The sequence below is a fragment of the Rissa tridactyla genome, chromosome 2 (assembly GCF_028500815.1).
Source record: "Rissa tridactyla isolate bRisTri1 chromosome 2, bRisTri1.patW.cur.20221130, whole genome shotgun sequence".
Lineage (NCBI taxonomy): Eukaryota > Metazoa > Chordata > Aves > Charadriiformes > Laridae > Rissa > Rissa tridactyla.
In genome coordinates, this window is record NC_071467.1 from 93769703 (window position 1) to 93793517 (window position 23815).

At 42.3% G+C, this 23815-nt stretch overlaps 1 protein-coding gene across 3 annotated transcripts in view; it reads left to right on the forward strand.

Moving 5' to 3' along the window:
• Positions 1 to 18373, forward strand: part of DSP (desmoplakin) — a 39335-nt gene extending 20962 nt beyond the window's left edge. Inside the window, exons 12-24 of one of the 3 annotated variants that reach the window (XM_054193003.1) lie at positions 1383 to 1537; positions 1943 to 2069; positions 2594 to 2798; positions 3313 to 3530; positions 4224 to 4390; positions 4722 to 4860; positions 6157 to 6350; positions 7202 to 7364; positions 7957 to 8040; positions 8981 to 9088; positions 9719 to 9817; positions 10643 to 12934; positions 14493 to 18373. In XM_054193003.1, the coding sequence (XP_054048978.1) occupies positions 1383 to 1537; positions 1943 to 2069; positions 2594 to 2798; positions 3313 to 3530; positions 4224 to 4390; positions 4722 to 4860; positions 6157 to 6350; positions 7202 to 7364; positions 7957 to 8040; positions 8981 to 9088; positions 9719 to 9817; positions 10643 to 12934; positions 14493 to 17687 (7146 nt within the window). In that variant the 3' untranslated portion in view covers positions 17688 to 18373. The remainder of the gene's footprint in view (positions 1 to 1382; positions 1538 to 1942; positions 2070 to 2593; positions 2799 to 3312; positions 3531 to 4223; positions 4391 to 4721; positions 4861 to 6156; positions 6351 to 7201; positions 7365 to 7956; positions 8041 to 8980; positions 9089 to 9718; positions 9818 to 10642; positions 12935 to 14492) is intronic. The other 2 variants (XM_054193006.1, XM_054193005.1) reach the window with 2 other exon arrangements.
• Positions 18374 to 23815: the final 5442 nt, after the last annotated feature.

A 23815-nucleotide genomic window follows, 5' to 3' on the forward strand; every position in this document is an offset into this window, starting at 1 on the left:
AATTATGAATAAACAGGCTAGGTTCTGGTTGGTTAGTAAGTTTGGTCAAAATGATTATTATTAGTCTGTTAAACAGCATTAACATTCATCGTTCAAATTAGCAAAGAAAAGTTGCATTGATAATTGGGTTAAGATTGTTATATGGATACTTCACAGCATCTACCCCTTTTGGCGATTGCTCACTCTTCCAGTGTCCCTCTGGGTCTTTAGTTCAAGACTGCATCTAACAAAAGATGAGGAAATGTACAATAAGTCACTGGTATTCTGAGTTTTTTCCTGGATGGAGTATGAAATTGATGGTCATGGTTTTTTTCTTTTCAGTACTGGGGCTGCCTTGCTTTATTTCTTGTTTGTTTGTTTTTTTTTTCCTTAGTCTGCTTAGATGCATTTTCTGCTTAAGTGCTCTTTCTCTTTACTGGTTCCCAATTATCCAGTTTTCCTGTTCTGTTACCTGTAAAACTTGTTTTACCCGATTCACTAGGTTGCCATCCTGCAGTGACCAGTAATCGACCACTGTGATTTGTATTTATGATCTGGGGTTTCTGCTATCCACTCTCTCTGTGATCTTCCATACCATGTTTTATTCGAGAGTCACAGAAGTTCAGCCCACACAGAGTAATGACTTGGTGTTACTATCAGCAGAGCTAAACAAATTTAGGCAGTGGTTACCTGACTACTTGGCAATTGCTTTTAGAGTTAAGCATACTAAATTCTGCTCAGGTAAAGGTAAGCCCAGACAAGTCTGGAGCCCCTGCATGGTCAGGTCAATGCCAAGCCTGTGGCCTTTTACTAGTTCTGTCAAAAATCTATCTGCTGGCTGAAGAGGTGTGATGGAAGGAAAGAGTCCCGTCAAGATAAATGACAGGAGGAGCTTCCCCCTCTCCATGTGAGTGGGTTGTAACCTGCACCATGGCCACACCCATGGATGCAGAGCATCAGGATTTCTGGTGGCTGGGGCTAGTGGATCTAGTTCTGCTGCACTCCTTCATAGTCTCTTCACAAATATGGATGCAGCAGCAAGCATTCTTATGTCTCCAGCTCACTGGCTTACAGCCGTACATGTTTGCGTAGCTTGCTATGACCGTGCATCCACATTCAGCCCTCGATGCTTGTCATGGCAAGCCCCGAGTCTGATGATCAGCCGGACTGACAACTGCTCAGAGTGTTCTGTGGCTCCCACTTGGTTTTCTTCACATGAAAACCAGATTCAGGGAAAAGCGGTTGATCTCTTGCCCCGGTATGAAGCCAAGATGCACACCCAGACCTGGCAGCTGGGAAGGAGTCCCACTTCTGCGATCTAGATGCATCGGCCTTGTCTGTCTCTCCTAGAAACCCCATCTTAGTTAACTAAAGAAAAAAATGTTGTTCTGTGTTCCTTACAGAAAACGGTGCGCAAAGGAGATGAATGTATCCTGAAAGACAATAACGAGCGCAGCAAGTGGCTGGTGACTGGCCCTGGAGGAGTGGATATGCTGGTGCCATCTGTTAGTCTTATCATCCCACCCCCAAATCCGTTAGCAGTGGATCTTGCTACCAAGTGAGTTGCTGCCTGGATTTGGACATCTGCCACTGGGAGTAGATAGAAGAATTCGCTTAAAATAGCAACCAACCGCAAAATCTGTTCTATACCTTGATCAGAGTGGCCCCACACTTTATTATAAGGGTGGGGGATTAGGGACCAGAGCCTGGACTTGAAGAAATTCACTTCAGTGAAGCGTGCCGGGATTTAGACTGGGATCTAAAAATATATAAAACTTAACTTTTACAAGGTTGTTCTCATCTCTAATAATGAAAAGTCATGGATAAATTAATTTACAAGATTTTTTTCTAGTAGAGAAAAAGCCTTTACACACTCCACATCTGGTGGATGTTTCTTGGGATGTTTTGTAGCTATGCTACAAGGACAAACGTTTTGACCATGAAATTTCTTTTCTCATCTCAGAATTGAGCAGTACTATGAAGCTATTTTAGCTTTGTGGAACCAGCTGTATATCAACATGAAGAGCCTGGTATCTTGGCATTATTGTATGATTGACATTGAGAAAATCAGAGCGATGACTATTGCCAAGGTAAGACTCCAGCTGGCCTTACCTGTAGCCCAGGGACATCCATGACCTGATCTCTGCTGTCCTGAACAGTGCTTGTTGTGTCCTGTGCAGATGTATGTTCTGCAAAACCGTGGGCCTTCCTTTTGCTGGGTTGCACGGTTACATATGGAAGTTGAGGTTTTATTAAAGGAGAAGCTTTCACATTCGAACTTATAGGGGTAAATGGGAAGATTAGCCAAGGGGATTTATTACATACTTGCTGTACTTGTTCCCACCCATGCAAGGGCATGGATAGGCAGAGTAAGAGGTAGAATTTCAAACTATTCTGAAATTATGAAATGGCTATAACAAGAGTAGATTAGGTCAGAGGGCAGGCACTTCTAGCACTGTACTTTTAGAGGCAGCCCCTGGGTAGGTTTTATTCTAAAATGTGATCCCTTTGTTTTTTTTCTATAGGGGTATTAGCTTGTTCCTTAATGATTAACTAGTCATAAGCTTTCCCCAGTTGCTTCTTTTTTTCAAATTTCTCTTATTCCTCATTTCAGCTGAAAACAATGCGTAAGGAAGATTACCAAAAAATAATAACTGACCTGGAGATCCATTATCAAGAATTCCTAAGGAACAGCCAAGGCTCAGAGATGTTTGGCGATGAAGACAAACGAAAGATGCAGACTCAGTTCACTGATGCTCAGAAGCACTACCAAACCTTGATTATACAACTGCCCAACCAACCACGGCAGCCACAAACAGGTTTGTCATCCTCCTGTTTTTTGTAGAGATTGTACTGCTTGGGTTTCTTTGTTTAGGGGATGGTGGTGCATTCTTTTTGTGTGAAAATGTTCTCATAAACACATGAATGGAAACATGTTCAAGAATTGTATTGCTGTCTCCCAACATAACAAAATGGGCCCTGTGCAGGGAAGAGTATATTTTGTTCTTCCTTCCTGGGGCGTGCATCTGGGAATAGTCCTCTGAAGTTCATAGAACTTGCTGGGAAAATGAGGATAATTTGTTATGTTTTCATCTGTTATGTTTTCAATTATTAGGAAGCAAAACCTCACTGCTGCATTTGAGGAAACAAGTTTCTCTTTTTGTGAAGGGGAGATTTCATTACTTGAAACAGCTGCATAAAGGCCCAGATCTTCTACCTGTTCTCAGTTCTACAGATCAAATCAGTGCTTAGGTCACTTTGGCCCTGCATTGGCTTTCTATGTGTTGGTGCTCAGTTCTCTGGCAGTTGACATGTACCCAATTCATTTTACAGTGGTCCCAACTGAAACCTGTCCTGTGGGTTCCTCAAACACCATTATTGTTAATGAGAGAAACCGAGAACATGAGAAGCAAGAGGCCTGGCTGCTGATGGAGCTTCAGAAACTTCGGCGTCAGATTGAAGCTTCTGAGATTCGGATGGTTCAAAGAGCTCCTCTTGGAGTGGATCAAGGGGCTATGCATGACTTTTCAGTCAGAATAAAGGATTTAGAGGTAACTGTGGATGCTTTTCTTTGAGTATCTGAAGCTCAGTATGACTCTGTGCTGCAGAGCATGTTGCAGTTGTATTTTTGATCAGCTGGGAAAGACACACATCCCAAGCAGAAAATTCTCAATTGGAAGCTAACCATGATGATTTGGATTGGAGTTTAGCTCTTATGTAGAAAAAGTTGACTCTTGGATTTTGGAAGTCAAATTCTGTCGGGCAAAGAATACGGAAAGCCTGATGTCAAGTCAACATGAGCTCATGTTAAGCCTCACCAGGTTAAAGCACTATTAATATCCTTTTGCACGGACTGGAGAGTGAAAATCAGTAAGAAAAGAGAACGGGTTCAGTATATGAAAAATTCCCCTGAGGCGATGAGGTTGCAAAGGTCTTAAGAGCAACAGGACCTTGGCATGTCTACTGAGTGCAGTAGGCAGCTGGCAGTAAGGTGCTTTGTTTTCAAGAGAGCTGTTTCAGAGTGGATGAGGTGCTCAAAAAGAGGTATTGCCTGTTGTGGACTGTGCAAAAAAGAAACCGCCCAATGTTACCTTGAAGAAAGCAAGCTCAGGCACTGCTTCAGTCCTCAGTCAAGCTGGTTAGGTAACAGCAGACTATTTGGGTAAGGAGACCAATTGTATATGTGCTGTAGAATGATCATTCAGCCATCAAAAATGTGTAAATCAGGCGTTCTCTTTCCTTAGGGTGTGCAGAATGACTCTCAAATAATGGCTGAAACCCTCAATAAGCATAAGGACTTGCTGCCTAACTTCAGAGGCTGTGAAAAGTATGTGTACTTGCAGTCAGAGATAAATGCCCTATTTCAAAAACTGGAAAATATTAATGGTGTTTCTGCTGGCTACTTAGACAGGTAAGAAAATTGAGGTTATAGCAATAAATCATTTACTTTCTTCCATAATTCTTAGTCTAGAAATCTGCGTTTTGTTACCAGTAGTGTAAAATTGCACCTTCTTTCCTACAAATGCTGTACATGTGGGTAGAAACAGACACTTATGTGAATTTCTTCCCTTTTCTGGAAGACTTTAAAAAAAAAACAAACAACCAAAAACTGAGGATCATGGGTATCACTGAAATTTCTTCTGTATTATCTATCCTCTTTAAATAATGATCTGCAATTAATTAGAAATACCACCTTTCCTGGCCCAGTCCATAACAAATTTGTCTTGTATTATTTATTTTAGCTTGAATGCACTGAGGTGTCTGCTCCAGATTATTCTGCAAACAGAAGATGTGATCAGAGTTTTTGAAGTCAGACTCTCTGAAGAGGAGACTGTTCCCTTGGATCTCGATAAAGTGGAGGCTTATCGGGCTTGTCTGAAGGTGAGAGGCCAAGACTCAAGGACACTGCAAGGCAAAATTAATAGCTGTCAGCTGGGTGAAAACGTTCTGAAACCACAGGAGACGGAAACGCTGATCCTGTCATATTTTATGACATAGACATACAATGCTGTTGCAAATTATTGGAAGGAGTTTATGGGATACTGCTTCCATCCCCTGGTTGTTGCTGCCCCCACAGAAAAGCCAGTGGCATGGAAGATCTCCATTTCAACACAAAATTATCTGTGTTTATTTGTATCACTTAAGAAGCTAGATTTGAAGGCAATACCCCCTTTCTTGCAAAAAAGGCTTGTTGATTGCCCTTCTTGTCATCTAGTTGTAAGAAGTAAATCTGAGTGTTATTGTGTGTTCTGTTTTGCCATAGAGCCCATTTCAAATCTTATAGTGAGAACTATCCATCCTGTACAAGGGGAGAAGGCAAAGGATAACTGCTTTGCTGAGCACAAAGGTGGCTATATCTGGCATCAAGCTGGTCCTTTGGGAGAATGCCTTTGGGAGAATAGGGACTCTCTTATTCTTTCCTGTTCTCAGGTGTAGTAGGGAAAAAGCGTGTAGGTGGCACAAATGGAGCACAACCAGGTTACCTTTTTATTACGTTAAATGAGGGCTGCAGTTCAGTTGTTGGGAGTTGTTCTTAGCTGGTGTAAATTTGAGCTACACACAAAAAAATAATGCTTGAGCACATTATTGAAGGATGCAGTCATCCCTGTGACTGGGTGATGTGAGGCAGCCCACTGCCTGCACTGTATATGCTATTTGATTATACCCCATAGTATGCCAGTATGTGCACACCAACAAGTGTGTGTGTAAAGCAGCATCTTCATAGAATGTTTATAAAAATCTAAACAGAGGAAAAAAAATCTGTGCAGATTTTTATATAACAATTAAAAACTCAATGTGGCATCCTGAGGCTTGATTCCACATAGTTAATTGGTTCTAAGAACAAGCGAGGCAGGCTATTCCCTTTTTTTTTTTTTTTTGGTAACTGCTCTACATACCTCTGAGAAACGGAAATGTTAGCTACAGAATATGACAGGAGAGGGCTTTGGTTTAGCAAATTATTTAAGGGTGAGTCTAACTTTAAACACATTCTTAAGTCAAACTTTCTTTACCAAAGTAGGGGTTTCACTTTAAATATATTAAGTCCAGCTGACATCAGTGTACATACCTTACTGAATTAGAAGCAAAATCTTTAGATCCGAATACATTGTGCATGGTGTTGATGGTTAAATTCCTCTCAAGGATAAAATGTATGACAACATTTTGTTTTTTCTCCAGAAAATGAAAGCAGACCTAAACATGAAGAAATCACTACTGAATGCCCTGGAAAATGAGCTACAGAAAACGCTTCAGATCCACTCACAGTCTTGTCAGTCATATACCCTGTATGACATGGACATTGGAAAGTTCTGTGACAAAGTTACCCAGCTAATGGACCGCTGGCAGAGAGCTGATAAGCAGATAGATAACAGGTTTGACCGTATTTCCTAATGGCTTCTTCCTTATTGCTATTGTTACTAAGATCATCTTAATAGTGAGTCTAAAAGAACTGATGTGCACTAATCATCACTTCCAGAGGACAAATTATGACTTCAGGGCAATAAGACTAGAGCAACTGTGAATAGGTTGAATATACTTTAAAAGGTATTATGTAAGACCAAGCAGGAAAATGTAAGTTATTCATGGAAATGTATAACCTCTGTGCTAAGGAGTTGTTCTAATTATTTTTTTTATTCTTGCTAATGTTCTTGGATTAAGTGCTTCCACTCAGCATTTTCTCCCTCAAACAAAACAACCGTGCTTATTCCTGAATACCCTATAGCTGAGGGTTAAAAATTTAACACTAAGAGTTAAGTAAAAAAAAATCCCAACAATTTTTTTTCTAATGCTTAATTGAACTGAAGGCATATTCAGATTGTTTGTGGGTTTTTTTGGGTGTGGTTTGTTTTGGTTTTACCTCAGGCCAAAATCTAGTCCTATTAATAAAAATTGACTGGTTGCTCGTTGTTTCAGTGAAAATTGAAAACAAGAGTACCGAAGTCAGTGAACTTGATTCTTACCACTGCAAGGTTTTATCCGTCCCTCACTTAGTTGACAGGAAGCGCCAGCCTCTCTGTATTGCAGAGTTACTCAAAAATGAGGCACTAAAACCACATGGTGGGTGACTAATAACCAGTACAATTCTCATTTATTTGAAATTTTTGTTCAGAGCTTCCCATAGTTTTACCTAGTCTATTACTTTGTCTTATTTCTGAAAAATGTTTAAAGGGAGAGGAAGAGGAATGCACTTTCCATTTTGACAGTTTTCCCTGTTATTTTCTAGATCATGGGATTTAGAAAGGCAGATCAAACAGCTGAAAACTTACCGAGATCTCTACCAGGCTCTGTGCAAATGGATCTGTGATGCCAAGCGCAGGCAGGATTCTATCGAGTCCATGAAGCTTTGTGATTGCAACAGTATCATGAGATATCTACATGATCAGAAGGTATGCAGCACCTGAATGAGTTGTCTTCAATTACCTGGATTTTAAATTGTTTTGCTATTGAGAAAATATCAGTATCAATGCAGTCTGCAATGCAGTGGCCTGTTTTGGATTATAAAGTACGCAAGCTACCAAAAAACACCACCTCTGTAGAAGGCAGGAGAGGATACTCATTACTTTCTGTCAGCACTGCTACAGATTATGAACAAGACTGTTTGGGGCTCCTACACGATCACTGACACTTTTACATATCAGCTTTGAATTAATTCCAGAGACTGTATTATGGCGCAACTTATGGGACAAATCATAGCACAAAAATAAAAAGCGAGGAAATACATCGAAGCTAAAGTCAAGGAACTCTCCCTCCCCAGCTCTCGGTGTTGTTCAGTTGCCAGGTCTTCTCTCTGAGAACAACTTTCTCATGCACAGGGAGACTGCCGTTGTAAAAACTGCACAGCTACAGGTCTCAGCCTCTGGGCTTGCAGTGGTCTCATACTGCAGGTGCCTTCTGGTGGAGGTAGCGTGTGCAGGGAGAAATACTGGCAAACCTTGAGGGAGTGTTTCACAGCTCACTTTTTTTTTATTTTTTTGACAGAACTTGCACAGTGAAATCTGTGGGAAGCGAGACAAAGTTGAGGAGCTTCTCAAGCATGCAGATCAGTGCTCAGCGGCAATTAAGGTACTTGGATTTCAGCGTTTTTATGGGGTGTGGTTTTTCATGGTCAGGCTCATCCCATTGTCTCTGCTCTGCTGGCAGGTGAAATGTTGGCTCTCTGATGTGTGCGCGCAGAAATTGCTGGGGTGAAGCACTTTTGTGTACAAAATATAATGAAAGCAATTTGTGTACTTGCCACCTGAAGACCACAGGATGACGCAGGAGATAGCAGTGAGAGCTTCTCTTCAGGGGAATCAAAGCCTCCTTCTAGCCAGACCAAACTTTCCAGTTCACAAGACTAAGAGAAAAAGACTAGAGAACAGATTGGTACCTTAGGAATTAGGATTGATTAGGATCTGGTCTAGGAGGCAAGACAAATGCAGATTAGCAGGAGGAATGGTGTGCAATAGGCATAAAACCCAAGAAGATATACAGGGAATGGTTTTGTGGTCTTTGCAGTTTTGTCACCTTTATATCTATGCTTTCTCCAGCTCAGTCTTACTTTCTGTGACAAAGATCTTGCTATATATGTGGTGCGGTGTATGTGATATGAAAGAGATACAGAGACAGCTATTTCTTATGTAGTTTTGGTTGATAACAGTACCTAGACCAGTTGAACCCATGAATCTTTTTAACCTCAGGTTAGCTTTTAACTAATGGAAACATGTATATTCCGTTTTTTGTAAAATGTTTTTTCTTTTTTTCCCCTTTGTCATTCTCCTCCATGAGTTTCCACAGTGATACTTGAACTGATGAGCTTCTGTTTATGATAGAGGATCTTCTGTACATAGCCAGAGATATAAATAAGGGAAAATGTAGCTTTTTCTTGAAAAAAAAAAAAACCCACCCAACAAACGCAAACAAAACAACCCCAAGTATTTTTTTGCATTTTGTCAAATCCAGATTCCCAGAGAGTTCCTTGGCAGTTGCTAAATGGGTCTTACCTTTCCCTGTTGTTTTACAGGATTATGAACTACAGGTTGCTTCCTACAGTTCCGGATTAGAAACATTGCTCAACATACCTATCAAGAAGTGTGTGGTTCAGTCTCCTGCAGTGCTGATTCTGCAAGAGGTATCTTTCTTTCCTCCCTGTTAATCTTTTGAGTATATTTGTCCGTGTGAACCATTGTGAGTCATAGCCAGCTGTATTCTTATAATTAGCACCATCATTGGTAATGTGTACGAAGCACTTAAGCACGAGGAATTAGTGCGGAATAGTTGCTGTGCTGTAAAATTATACTTGGGCTCATTTAGGCAGCAGATTAGCCCTCAGGAATTTACCTCATTCCTATTCAATGTCCATTGCATACATATTGTGAGAAAGTAAGATTCATGCCCCAAGTGGTTTAGTCACTTTCAACCTGGGCATTAAGCACTATTAAAAGTTTAACTTGTGTTACTTATGACTGTCAGACAAGAAGAGCATGATGAACCAGGGGATGAAGCCTTGGATTTAATATTGCAGCAGCCATGGGGGAAAATAACCTTGAAAAAGAAGGTGCGGGTTTATCAGAAGGAAGAATTTATACATTTGGGGACCATGCAAAGTCATGTGAATTTGTGAGGAGGAGAATTTGCTTTTTACTTTGTCAAGTGATATGTTTTCTCAAGCGGATTGGAATTCTTTAAATGGTCTGAGACATAGGTATGTTCATCACTAACTCTGTAGTACAAGTGGCTAACGATTCTCTTTCTTTTCAAGGCTAGCGAGGCTCATTCTCGCTACATAGAACTTCTTACAAGATCAGGAGATTATTACAGATTCTTAAGTGAAATGTTAAAGAGCATGGAGGACTTGAAGGTAATCTGACTCTTATTTTCTTCACCTATTTTTATCACAGTATAGCAAGTTATCACTGATGAAAGACTTTCTGCTTAAGTACAGTGCAAAACAGTCCACAAAACTAAATCCTGAGCTCAGTGGTGTCCCATGAAGGAGGCACATAAGCGGTTTCATGGATCTTTTGTCAAAGAGTACAGTATCTTGCAAAGTTCTCTCCAAGATTATGTGTGAGGTACAGAACATTAGCCGCCTTGATAATGAGGAGGTGCTCATCAAAGCATGCAAGAGGTCCTTCTCTGCCCATCAGAACCTTGACCTCAGTGAGAGTACAGTTATCTCAGTGCTGGAAACTTGCTCCTCGTGGTTAAGGGGCCACACCTCCTTTCAGGCCATATGCACAGTGTTTCAAATGGAGTAACCCCTGATTTGATTTAGCTCAGTGGCAACAGAGAGGCCCATTTAAGAGGTCACATAGATGGAATGTGAATCACCCGTGTGAAAATTGTGGAGGTTCTAAATGAGGCTATTTAATACTCTGCAGGGGAACTCTTGGTACATCAGATGTTACTGTCTGTATTGCATCTCCCTCCCCCTGTCAAGTACCATTTTCCCCCTGAAAGTCATTATGCTGATTTCTGAATAAGGTTTGACTCTGAATAATTTCCAGAATTTGTCTTGATGACATTAAATAAAAAAGGATTTTGAGCTCTCATTGAAGCTGAGAAAAAAATGCTTTGTAAGTTGTCAGTGTTACAAGTGTATCTTGTATTGCATGTGATGTTTTTGAAACAGTTGTGACAAATGTTTATGTGGGTTTTTTGTATTTCCGCTATCATTTTGCAGATGAAAAACACCAAAATTGAACTCCTGGAAGAAGAACTTAGGCTTGCCAGGGATTCAAATTCAGAGACAAGCAACAAACATAAATTCCTGGAGCAAAATCTGCAGAAGTATCAGATGGACATTTCTCAGCTCAAGGCAAAGCTGATGAGTTTGGAGGAGATGAAAAGACAAGCTGAAATGGATGGAAATTCTGCTAAGCAAAACCTGGACAAATGCTATGCCCAAATAAAGGATCTAAATGACAGAATAACCAGGCTGACTTATGAGACTGAAGATGAGAAAAGGAAAAGGAAGTTGCTGGAGGATAGATATGAGCAGCAGAAGAATGACTATGACCAGCTGCAGAAAACAAGACAAAATGAGAAAGACAGCCTTGGTTGGCAAAAGTTAGAGTCTGAGAAGGTCATCAAGGAGAAGGAGTACGAGATAGAAAGATTAAGGGTTCTTCTTCAGGACGAAGGCACACGGAAGAGGGAATATGAAAATGAGCTGGCTAAGGTAAGAAACCAGTTTAGCGAGGAGATGAGTAATTTAAAGAACAAGTATGAAACAGAAATTAATATTAAGAAGACCACAATCCAGCAGATAGCTGCACAGAAAGATGATGATGCAAAAGGCCTCAGAGCCCAGGTGGACCGACTGACAAGAGAAAACAGAGACCTTAAGGATGAGATTGTGAGGCTGAACGATGCCATTCTGCAAACCACAGATCAACGGAGGAGGGCAGAAGAAGATGCTCTTCAGCAGAAGGCTTGCAGTTCTGAGGTGTCACAGCAAAAGCATCAGTTAGAGCTGGAGCTGAAACAGATCATTCAGCTTCGTGGTGAAGACAACTCAAGATACAAGCAGGCTCTTGAGGAGGCTGCCTCAACTATTCAGGATAAAACTAAGGAGCTGGAAAGGCTAAAGGTTCAGCTTCAGGAAGAGGCTAAAAGCCGATGGGAACTTGAAAATGAATTGGCTAAGGTAAGGAACAGTTATGATGAGGAAATTATTAGTTTAAAGAACAAATATGAAACTGAGATTAATATCACAAAGACCACAATTCACCAGGTCACCATGCAAAAGGAAGAGGACACAAATAATTATAGAACACAGCTTGATAATGCCATGAGAGAAAATAGGAATTTGTGTGAGGAAATTAGGAGGCTGAAAAATACAATAAGTCAGACAACAGATAATCTACGGAAAATAGAAGAGAATGCTCAGCAGCAGAAGGCAGCTGGCTCAGAGCTTTCTCAGAAGAAACAGCAGCTGGAGATCGAGCTAAAACAAGTTATTCAGAGGCACTCTGATGAAAGCATGCGGTACAAGCAGTCACTTGATGATGCTTCTAAGACCATTAAGGAAAGAAACAAAGAGATCGAAAGGCTGAGAAAGTTGCTGGATGTAGAAACAAGTCAGAGAAAAGAACTAGAGGATGAGAACAGTCAGTTAAAGAGAGTCCAGTTTGACCTGCAGAAAGCAAACACAAGTGCTACTGAGACAATTAACAAGCTGAGGATCCAAGAGCAGGAACTGGCCAGACTGAAAATTGACTATGAAAGAGTTTCACAAGAGAAAAAAGGGAGGGATCAAGAAAGTGCAAAGTTTCAGAGCACTGTAAAAGACTTGCAGATCCAGAAACATAAGCTGGAGGAGGAACTTTGCAGGCAGAATAAAAACTTAATGGAGGAGACGTCCAGGAGGAAGAAACTGGAGGAGGAAATAGAAGGCATGAGGAGATCTCTCAGAGAGCAATCGGTTAAAATAACTAATCTCACACAGCAGATAGAGGAAGTGTCTATTGTAAAGAAGAGACATGAAGATGACCTTAGACACCAAAGAGAAGTATTAGATGGTCATGTGAGAGAGAAGCAGAGATACATGGAGGAGATAAGGAAATACACATCTGATATTGAGACTTTACGCCGCCAGTTGGTCCAAGAACAGGAGCAATTAAAACAGGCTCACCTACGATACGAGCACTTACAGAAAACCTCTGAGGAGAAAAGCAAAAACTTGAATGAGTGCAAAATAGAAATCGAAAGGCTTCAGTCTCTCACCGAGAACCTAACCAAGGAACACTTGTTACTGGAGGAAGAGCTGCGAAATGTTAGATTGGAGTACGATGACCTCAGAATGGTCAGAAGTGAAGTTGATGAAAAAAATACTGCCATTGCTGAACTAAAGAATCAGCTTCAGACGAGCAGCAAGCAAACCCTGGAACTTCAGGGGTTGATTAATGATTTACAGAAAGAAAGGGAAAAATTGAGACAGGAAATTGAAAAATTCCAAAAGCAAGCTCTAGAGGTATTCACACATATTTTGATCCCAGCTTTACTGTCTCTCAGATATATAATTAATTGCAGTGTCCATTTGCATCGACTTAATTCACACTTTCCTGTTTAAGTTCGCTATACTTGTGACTAATATCCCCTCTATGGCCCTTCCTCTTGTTCACTTTTAAACAAAAATGGCAGAATTTGGCCACTTTCTTAGCCTCTTTACTCCCTGAGAGCTGTGCTAGGGAGCCATAAGCTGTCTTATGGTCTAGCTGAGCCTTGCCCTCAGCCTTTGCCCCAGGAGAGACCCTGGGTCTGTGCCAGTCTCCACCAAATCATCCTAGGGGAAGAGAGTACACGGAGTACCACTGTGCTTTAGCTGTACCCTGCTGGCTGTGTGCTTCCCCAGGCTCTTGCAGCCAGGATGGGCTAAAGCAGCCCTTTGAGGCTGACCTGAGTGCTATTGCTAACTAAACCAGGTAAAAACCCCAGAATCAATAAGCTGTCAAATTGCTGCTTAGCTGGGTAAGTTGTTGACTGCAAGCGAGGATTAAATACGATGTTGTCAGCTGTACCTAAGGTATTTAAAGCCTACATTTCATTGACTGGGGGATTTATGTTCCAAAATCACTAAGGACACTTGCAAATTTTACTATTGGCCCTTATTTCTTAAACTTGAGGCAACAGCATAAACAAGTTAAAGAAAAACTCATTTTTTATTTCATTCTTCTGCCAGGTTTCTTGTCCAAAGAGCTACTGTTTAAATATATACAAGTGAGCACTTGTGAAAACGTTTCTTTGCTTTTTCCTATACTTGCCCCTTATATTTATTTTTTCATTCCCATTCTCAGATATTCTTTCCTTTATTCAGTTTTTCTTTCCTTTACTGTAAAAATATTAGTAATGATTTTTTAAAAATATTAACATTTAGGATTATCTGACATCTGTGCATATATATACGCATGTATTACAAATATATAAACTTGCATTCCATTTAATATGGGCTGTATGCAAACGTGCATGCTTGTAGGTGTTTGTGTATGTGTATACATATATGAAGACATTAAGTGAATTAAAATGTAAAACAACACAGGTAAGATCGTTTGGAGTAACATGTGGAACTAATAGGAAAGTGAAAAGTGAGTCATATATTTCCTTTTTATCCATGTATGACCATGCCTTAGCTGATACAAATTCTCCCAGGTTGGTAGGACTGCCAGGGCACATCTGCTGAGCATCAGACTCTTAATGAGTCTTGAATGCTTTGTGTATACGTAAGCGTACTATGAGAAGTATTAAAAAGTTATAAAGAGCTAACTAAATCAGCAGAAAATCAAGGCTGTGGGTAACAGAATGGAATCTCCGGTGGCACTAGAGACACTGTCAGTGAAGTGACAAGGTACCTTCACTGGTTTATGTGTATATATGATCTTGGGTAAGGCACTGCTGCAACTAGAATGTTTTCCGGTGGCAGCTTGCTACAGGTTAAATGACAGGCTGAAGAGCATTGAAAGTGGACAGCATAACTCTAACCACCGTAAACTCTAACCATCCTCTCTTGGTTTATTTCTTCTTTAAAATTGTAGGCATCCAATAGGATTCAAGAATCCAAAAATCAGTATAGTCACATTATGCAAGAAAGAGAAACCTTGTTGATAAAAATGAGTGCTTTGGAGCAAGACAAAGCCAGGCTGCAGAGATTGGAAGAGGAACTGAACCGTTTGAAAGTTACTCTGGAATCAGAGTCTCGTTTGAAGCAACGCCTGGAAAGTGAGAAGCAACAAATCCTGAATGACCTCAATCAGTGGAAGAGCCAGCACTCCCGGACAGAGGAATCCATAAGGAAGATCCAGTGTGAGAGAGAGAAGAGCGAAAGGGAGAAGAACACCTTGAGGAGTGAGATTGAAAGGCTGCAGATGGAGATCAAACGGATTGAGGAGAGATACCGGTGCCGACTGGAAGAGACTGCTGTCAAAAACCAGTCAGAGTTAGAGGCTGAGCGTCTCAGGCTGCAAAGAGAAATTGAGAAACTCAAGCAACGCCCATATGGCTCCCACAGATCTACACAGACCGAGGAAGACTTTTGTATTGATGCGTCCAAGTTGCTGTTCAGTGGGCTGCGGAAGAAGATTACAGCAATGCAGCTGTATGAGTGTCAGCTGATAGACAAACTCACACTGGATAAACTGCTGAAGGGGCAGAGGTCAGTGGAAGAAGTTGCCGCTGATATTGAACCCTACCTCAAAGGGGCAGGTGCTATTGCAGGGGTCTCTCTTTCACCCAGACAGAAGTACTCTTTTGTTGAGGCCAAACGGAATCAGCTGCTTACAGCAGAAAACGCAGTCCTGCTCTTAGAAGCCCAGGCAGCAACAGGCGGCGTGATAGACCCACACCGAAATGAGATGTTAACTGTGGACAGTGCTATCGCCAGAGATCTCATCGAATTTGATGACAGAGAACAAATCTATACAGCAGAAAAGGCTATCACAGGATTTAAAGATCCCTTCTCGGGAAAAACTGTGCCGGTATCTGAAGCTATCAAGAAAAACTTGGTTGACAGAGAAACTGGGATTCGTCTGCTTGAAGCCCAGCTGGCTGTAGGAGGGATTGTTGATCCTGTCAACAGTGTTTTCCTACCCAAAGATGTAGCTTTATCTCGTGGGTTGATTGACAAAGACCTGTACAGGATCCTAAACAACTGCCAAGGCGCTACAAAGAACTTCATTGATCCCACCACCAAAAAGGCAGTCACTTACATGCAGCTGAAGGAAAAATGTAGGATTGAGCCACACACTGGTCTGCTCCTCCTCCCAGTGCAGAAGAGGAGTATGTCATTCCAAGGAATCAGGCAGCCTGTCTCAGCAGATGCCCTGCTCGAGGCTGGAATTATTAAGGAATCAACAAGGAACGACTTGGAAAGAGGTGCGATTACAGTGGAAGAAGTGAGTGAGAGAATTATTGATTTCCTTCAGGGCTCTAGCTGTATTGCGGGTATCTACAATGAGGCTACTAAAGAGAAACTTGGCATTTACCAGGCTATGAAAATAGGTTTGGTTAGACCGGGGACAGCCCTTGAACTCCTAGAAGCCCAGGCAGCCACTGGGTTCATAGTGGATCCTGTCAGCAATGTGAGGCTGCCTGTTGAGGAAGCTTACAAAAGAGGCCTTGTTGGAATTGAATTTAAAGAGAAACTTCTCTCTGCTGAAAGAGCTGTCACTGGGTACAAAGACCCGGAAACTGGAAACATCATTTCTCTGTTTCAAGCAATGAACAAAGAGCTGATAGAGAGAGGCCATGGCATTCGTTTGCTGGAGGCCCAGATTGCTACCGGAGGAATCATTGACCCCAAAGAGAGCTACCGCTTGCCAGTAGAAACGGCCTACAAGCGTGGCTACTTCAATGAAGAGCTCAACCAGATCCTTAGTGATCCAAGTGATGACACCAAAGGGTTCTTTGATCCCAACACAGAGGAGAACTTGACCTACTTGCAGCTGAAAGAAAGATGCATAAAGGATGATGCAACAGGGCTCTGCCTTCTGCCCCTGAGAGAGAAAAAGAAGGTGGTGCACACCTCGCAGAAAAACACCCTTAGGAAGCGCCGGGTTGTCATTGTAGATCCGGAAACAAACAGGGAGATGTCCGTGCAGGAGGCGTACAGCAAAGGCCTCATAGATTATGACACCTATACAGAACTAGCTGAACAGGAGTGCGAGTGGGAAGAAATAACTATTACAGGATCAGATGGTAGCAGTAGAGTAGTCCTTGTCGACCGAAAAACAGGTAGCCAGTATGACATCCAAGATGCTATTGATAAAGGTCTGGTTGAGAGGAAGTTTTTTGACCAGTACCGTTCTGGCAGTTTAAGCCTGACGCAGTTTGCAGACATGATCTCCTGCCGTAACGGCACTGATGAGGTGTTTCGGCATGAGTCGGTGACTCGGTCTCCCACAGTGCTGAGCGTCAGGAGTTCTTCCTCGCTGATCAGGAGCGGTTCTTTCTCAGAGACCCCAGAGGAGTGCAGTCCCATTGCAGCCATATTTGACACAGAAAACTTGGAGAAAATCTCCATTTCAGAAGCTATACAGCGGGGCATCGTGGATAGCATCACTGGGCAACGGTTACTTGAGGCCCAGGCCTGCACAGGGGGCATAATATGCCCTACCACAGGCCAGAGGCTTTCGCTTCAGGAAGCCATCAGTCAAGGCATCATTGATCAGGATATGGCCACACGTCTCAAGCCAGCTCAGAAGGCCTTCATAGGGTTTGAAGGCATTAAGGGTGGACGCAAGAGGATGTCAGCAGCTGAAGCAGTGAAGGAAAAATGGTTGCCTTACGAGGCTGGGCAGCGGTTCCTTGAATTCCAGTACCTCACTGGAGGTCTCGTGGACCCAGAAGTGCGTGGAAGAATAAGTACTGAAGAAGCCATTAGGAATGGATTGATTGATGGTCGCGCTGCCCAGAAATTGCAAGACACGAACAGCTATCCCAAAATTCTGACCTGTCCCAAGACCAAACTGAAAATATCCTACAAAGATGCAATGAATCGGTCGATGGTGGAAGACATCACCGGGCTTAAGCTCTTGGAAGCAGCCTCTGTTTCATCTAAAGGCATATCCAGTCCCTACAATGTCTCCTCAGCACCCGGCTCTCGCTCTGGCTCTCGCTCTGGCTCACGTTCAGGCTCACGCAGTGGGTCCAGGAGGGGAAGTTTTGATGCATCAGCAAGCTCTTCATATTCTTACTCATACTCAACCTTCAGTAGTGGGTCTATTGGGCGCTAATAGCAAGTGAGGGAATGTGTCTGCATTTTAATACTGTTTAGATTATTCTATATCCCCTTTCCTAAAAAAAAAAAAAAAAAACCAAAACCAACAACTAACAACAGCAAAGCAACCCAAAGCAAAACCGTTAAGTCTTTTCTGGGTGTGTTCAATTTCTCTTCTGAAAAAGCTGTAAAATGCTTGAGTGCAAATTTATGGAATATAAATTAGGGGATGCAAAAAGTCATATTTGTGAATTTTGAGTTTCGGTTTCCATTTCCTTTTACTGTTTGGATTTTAATTGGTCTCTGTATATTTTAAATGCTCTGTCATATGCCTTCTCCTGTTATCTGTAACTGTCAACCCATAAGCTGATAACTGAGGTTTGAAAGTCTTGCAGTAGTTAATTGTTTTTTCACATAGACCTTTTCTCAATTTGCTATTGTGAAGAAAAAAGTACTAACAATATGGACAGAAAATGCTTTTAATATTGGTTTCGAATCTATACTATAACTTGAAAAGCTCTGTCTTCCAGATGGTCTACTTCTCTATGTTTGGCTAGCCATTTTCTTAAGTATAACTTGGTGGATATAAAGGGCTATTATTAGGCTGGGCTTTTGTTTTACTGTTACCCATATATATTTTCTACTGTTGCTTGATTTCCATGTAACGAAAAAAACCAAACAAACTGCACCAAGTGAGCTATTCTGGGCAATAAACATTTAAAGTTTTAAAGTATTTGTTGTGCACTTATTAAATTTAGCTATGGACATTCTTGGAGGTACAGGTTAGAGAAAGAAACGTTTAAAAAAGTAACAAGTACTAGCTTTGTCATAAAAATAGTGTACAGGCACGTTATTTTTCGTGATGCTGATCCATCATTTTTATGAATGTGGACTTCCGATTCTGCATTTTCAGTAGGAAAATGAGGATAGCACCAGTAATGGAAGCTATGCCCCTAGAAGCAGAAAGCCAGTTTCTGCAGTTGGTTATAGACTTGATGGTGACCAGGAGCGTATTTCTTCTGCTCATGATGCAGCCCGTTGTCCCTGCAGCTACAAGGGACATCAGTGTAACTTTGGACAATGAGCAGAACAAAGATACAGTGATGGGGCTTAGCCAACCAGTATGGTGGCACAAGAGGATCTTTCAAAACCTGAAAAATCACCTCCTGTAACGTCCTCCCACCTCTTCTGTTGGCTCCTGAAAGCCTGTTTTGAGAAAATAGTAAGAGTCTATGAGTGTTTGCATGATGCCTTGCTGTTGGCAGCCTGCTGCCTCCTTTCATAGAGCTGAGAAACCAGAGAAGGACTTAAGTGACCACAGGATTAGAGGACGCAACGGGGTTTGAAACCACTTCAGCTGCCATGAATGTTCTTCAACCACAGCAGGAAATGATTTGTATATGTCAAGGCCATCCTGTCCTCTCCCATTCGCCATGCAGTGCAAGTGCCTCTGAGTAGGCATTATGTTCTTATCAGGGTGATCACTTACAAGAGTTCAGTATGGTTTTAGACAACTGGTAGTACAGAGCTTTAATGAAAAAAACTATTTGCCAGTACCTGAAATAATTTTTTCCTGTAAGTAGTTGAAAGTATTGCCTGAAGCACATACCTGCTTTTGGCCATGTACCATGTCGGAACTCCACCTGTCTATTGATTTTATCAGTTGCTACAGATAGAAGCCGATAGGCACGAATGCTAATTGATGTTAATGATGCTGCCTCATTTTTGTAGTATGCTCCTTTTCTGCAGTACAGAATAGCATGGGTTTTGCTACTGCTGTCTCTGGCTAAAGCATACCTTTTAGCCTGAAAAGCATTTCCAGTGTTTTCTAAGATAAGAGCTCTGTATAAAATCTTTGCCGTATATGAAGTGTCCTCCGTCACTGGATTGAGAAATTAAATGGACTGGTACAAGTCAGTGGCAGAGGCCTCTACAGAAAATAGGTGAGAAAGTGCATCCCGTCTTTGAGGAAACTCCACAGCGTCAGAGGTTTCTCTCTACAGCTGCAATTCATTAGCTGGTACCATAGAGGAAGTGTCTGAAGCCAGTCTGAATGGCTTTCTGGCTGCTAGGGAGAAGCAACCCTTTAAAAAAATCACCACTTTATTTAATCCCAAGCTGTTTCTGCATTCTTAAATGGCTACGAGGTTCCCAGGCTCTACAGTAAAAGTAGAAATTGGTCATTACTAAAGTCTTCTACTGGGTGCATGCACCCCTGCAGTTTGCCTGTGCTGGGGAGTCCTGCGTGCTCTTTGTGGCAGAATTGCCACAAGACTGGGCTTATGTTTTGCACAAGACATTCCTGGCATCTCTGGTAGGTTGTTTAAAGCTCCATCTTTACCCATTACCTTTTATTTTACTGCTGGATCTACCTTCTGTCTTACTGTGGCAGCCTAAATATAAGACCATCTCCCAGAAATGATGATGACAATGTTTTCTCCTTGCATAGACTCGAGCAGCAGATGGTTGTGTGACATTAGTCAGCGATGGTCTTATCTGGCCAGAGGTGTTTGGTGCAGGAGACCCAGGTGTCCAGGGCCGGAGTGGCAGCTGAGCCAGAGCAGGCAGCAGGTGGGACGGGATACTGATAATGTGTGGTGCTAAAGGGATAAGTGGAGAGTTTTCCTCCAGTATAAAAAGGTGCTGAGGAAGTAACTCAAGGAATAACCTCCAGAGCTGAAGTTTGGTTGTTGCTGCGGAGAGAGGCATGGCAGGTGAGTGCATCCAGTGGGGCAGGATGTTGCAGAGCTGAGGAGAGTGGGTTTGTGGCAGTGCCTGGTGTTTGTGAGCTAGGAGAGCCCTGCCTGGCGTTTGAAGAGCAGGCAGGCTGTGGTTTGTTATGGTGTGATGTGGTGGGGGCGCAGAGATGAGTGTGGGACTGCTGTGGATTTGGGGCAGGGTGGTCATAGGCTCTGTAGCTCTTCTGCACCAAAGGTGAAATGAACCTTGGTCTTGCATCTTAAAAGAAAGACGGCAACTTTGGATGATCTGTCCTGTTGAGACAGTGATTCTCCAGTATTGAAAAATCAGAAGCAGCTTGTTGGTCCAGCCTGTGGCTGCAAGCACTTCCCCACGCGCGAGGGGTGCTGGGCTGGGTGTACCCATCCGCAGCCTTGCGGTTTGCTCAATCCTCTGATTTTGCTGTCCCCTCCTTCCTCCCTGTGCCTTGGGGTAGGTGGTGCTCACCCTGTTCAATGGCAAATGGTTGCCCAGTGTGCTGACTCAGCTGCTACGGCTGGGGAGAGCCCAGTCATTAGCAGGGTCAGCAGCCTAGAGAGTTGGGCTGTGCTCTGAACGGGACTGGAATTTATTTCTGAAAGTTCTGTTGACTGGCTTAATGGTCTTGATGTTGTCAATTTGCTGTCCTTTGGCTTGAGGCTGGGAAAGGACTGCCGCTTAGGACTCAAAGTATGTAAAGCACCATATGGTTTGCACAACACAGCAGTGCTCAAAGCCAGAGTTTTGTCTGTATTACGCTATTTGGAAATGCGCACATGCCAAATTAACCATGTGCCATGGTTAATTAATAGTCTAGCCTTATGAATATGAAAGAGGGGTGGGGAGACTTACAGAATAGCAGCTATGTGCCTTAGTATAAAGTTGTCTGAATTATTATTAAATTGTAAGTATTTACACAGAGGGTGGGTTTTGGCTGGTCTTGGTGGCTTTTTTTTAGGACTTATTCCAATTTCTGTGCACTTTTATAATATAAATCTGGAAGAATCATTCACAGAAACTTTGGCAAAGGAAACCTAGGCTATTCTGAGATGAGCAGAATTTCCTTGTCATGTGTAACTCCCTCAGAATAATGCTATAATTGAAAATATTTTTTTTTATGTACCCAAACAACTTGAGAACAATTCCTAGGCTCCTCAAGGCAGGCTGTGCACAGGCTCTCTGCTCCTTTCTGACCTGTGTTTGCTAGCCTAGTGTTTCATGATTATGCACCTGTGATTTGAGGTTAACTTTATTTTTTTGTCCTCACAGTGACATCAAATGCACAGTTGGTACCTATATAATAACTGCATCATATAATAAAGAAAAAGCAATGTTTGGGGCTCCATTCATTATCTTTCAGAGACAGTTTCTGCCTTAGTAATTTATCAGCGAAGTATTTGATGGTAGATTTAATCCAGTGGGAGGCTCCATTAGGAGGGCTGAACATCCATCTGTTACTACATCAGATATTGAAGCTGCTGATCCTCTGTAGATTCCTGTTCTGTTGGCAGGCTGGGGACCTGCGTAATGCAGTCCTTTGCTTCACGCAGCCCAGGTGAACCAGGGAGTGCTGGACACCCAGGGTGGCCACTGTGTTGGGGGGGGGTGGTGGTGGTGGGGGGGCATGTGTTTTGCCTGGCTGCCTATCTTGGGCAGCCACCAGATATCTACAAGACCCTGAAAAGGGAAAATGAGGCTATATAAAGCAAATAAGCTGAAAGAGTTGACTCCTCACTGTCCACCACAAAGTCGTCTGCTTACACTGCGCCGACCAGGAGTGACTCTATGAGAAGGGGTGAAAATACACTAGTGTAAAATTTGAGGAGGATCTGAATCTGGTGCGTGCTTCAGAGAAAATCAGTATCGTGAGCAAATGACGGGGATTCAGAGGTCAATGGGAATTGACCTCAAATGGTGAGATCAATGGGAACTGAGCAGCAAGGCACAGGGGAGGGACACGTCTTCTCTTAAATGCTGCACCCTCCTCATGCAAAGGGCCTAGGGGGTCCTCAGCACTCACTCAGTATATGGCAAACACTTAAATGAGGGGGGCTGAGTTACCTGGCACTGAAAAGGCTGCTGGGAGACAGAGCAGCTTGCTCTCCCTTTCCTTCAACATGCCAACAGACACGCTTGTGCCGTTTTTCTCGCCAAGGCCCTAGGGACACATCCCGTTATTTGCCTATGCAGTGGCAACTGTCGAACAAACTCAGTTTCTCACAGAGGTTAAATGAGTACCATGATTCCAACACTGCTAAAACAGTAAATACAGAGGAGCTGTTGCTGAGCGTCTGACTACCGATGCTGTTGAATATCTGACTACAAATGAACCCTTTATTATATAAAAAGCCTTTCTGCTCCCATGAAGTTGGGTTTCGTGGCTGAATCAATGGTAAATAGATGATAAAACTATTCAATAAGAGGTGGCTGTCATTCAACATGTACATTACCTCCGAGACTTTGGCATCCCTCTAAGCCAGGGAGACCTCTGCCCAAATTGCCCTTCTACCCTTTACAGCCTTTGTCTCCTGCACGACACAAAATGAGAGGAGAAGCACGTCTGGCCGCTGTGTAATTCTGCCTTGTGAACTGACCCTGGGGGCTTTTGGGTTCCTACCTGGTTTCCCAGCCGCTCCCTTCACTCCAGGAAATCCCATAGGTCTTCTGGGGCCAGGCTCACCATTAAGCCCAGGCAGATCAGGTTTTCCCTTTTTTAACATGTTGCACGTTTTGGTTTTTTTTTTAATTTTAAAATTAAGCCAAGAGTAATGTGTTTGTTTTATTTTTTTCCTCCTATGAAAACAAAGTACTGGAAAGTTGGGGTTTTTTGTTTTTACAAGCAACCGAGGATAGAACTGGAATAGTGCTTGGTTTCTTGGCTGAGCTAAGGAGTTTAAAAACATAATCCAATATTTCGTTTTCATATGGGTTCATTTTTAAAACTTTATGATTAAATTTAGTTCAATCTTAAAATGTTGCTATAAGCATTTGCATTTAGGAAATATCAGGAAAATCTTTAAGCCTCTCTAGCTTTTTTTAAAATTAGTTGTAAAGCTGTTAATGGCATTTAGAACAAGTTTCAAAATAGTTGTACTTGATCTGGTATTGGTTAGTTTTGTTGGAGTAGAAGGAATGCATTTATCCATAGCCTGGGAACATTAGAGCCTCCATTTCTTTCAGGTTCTCTTAGAGCTTCCAATCCAATGTCTCCAGTTTTCTTCAGGTTATCTGTGGACACTCTGCTGTGCAAGTTGGAGGAGGAAGGGTGTGGGTTCCAACACTGTTTGGCAAATATAACAACCTTGGCTTTTGCAGACGGCTTGGTTCTATTAAGTGAATCCTGGGGCAGAATGCAGAAAAACATTGAAAATTTAGAGGTCTTTTGTGATCTGACAGGCCTCAAAACACAAGAGGAGAAGTGCCATG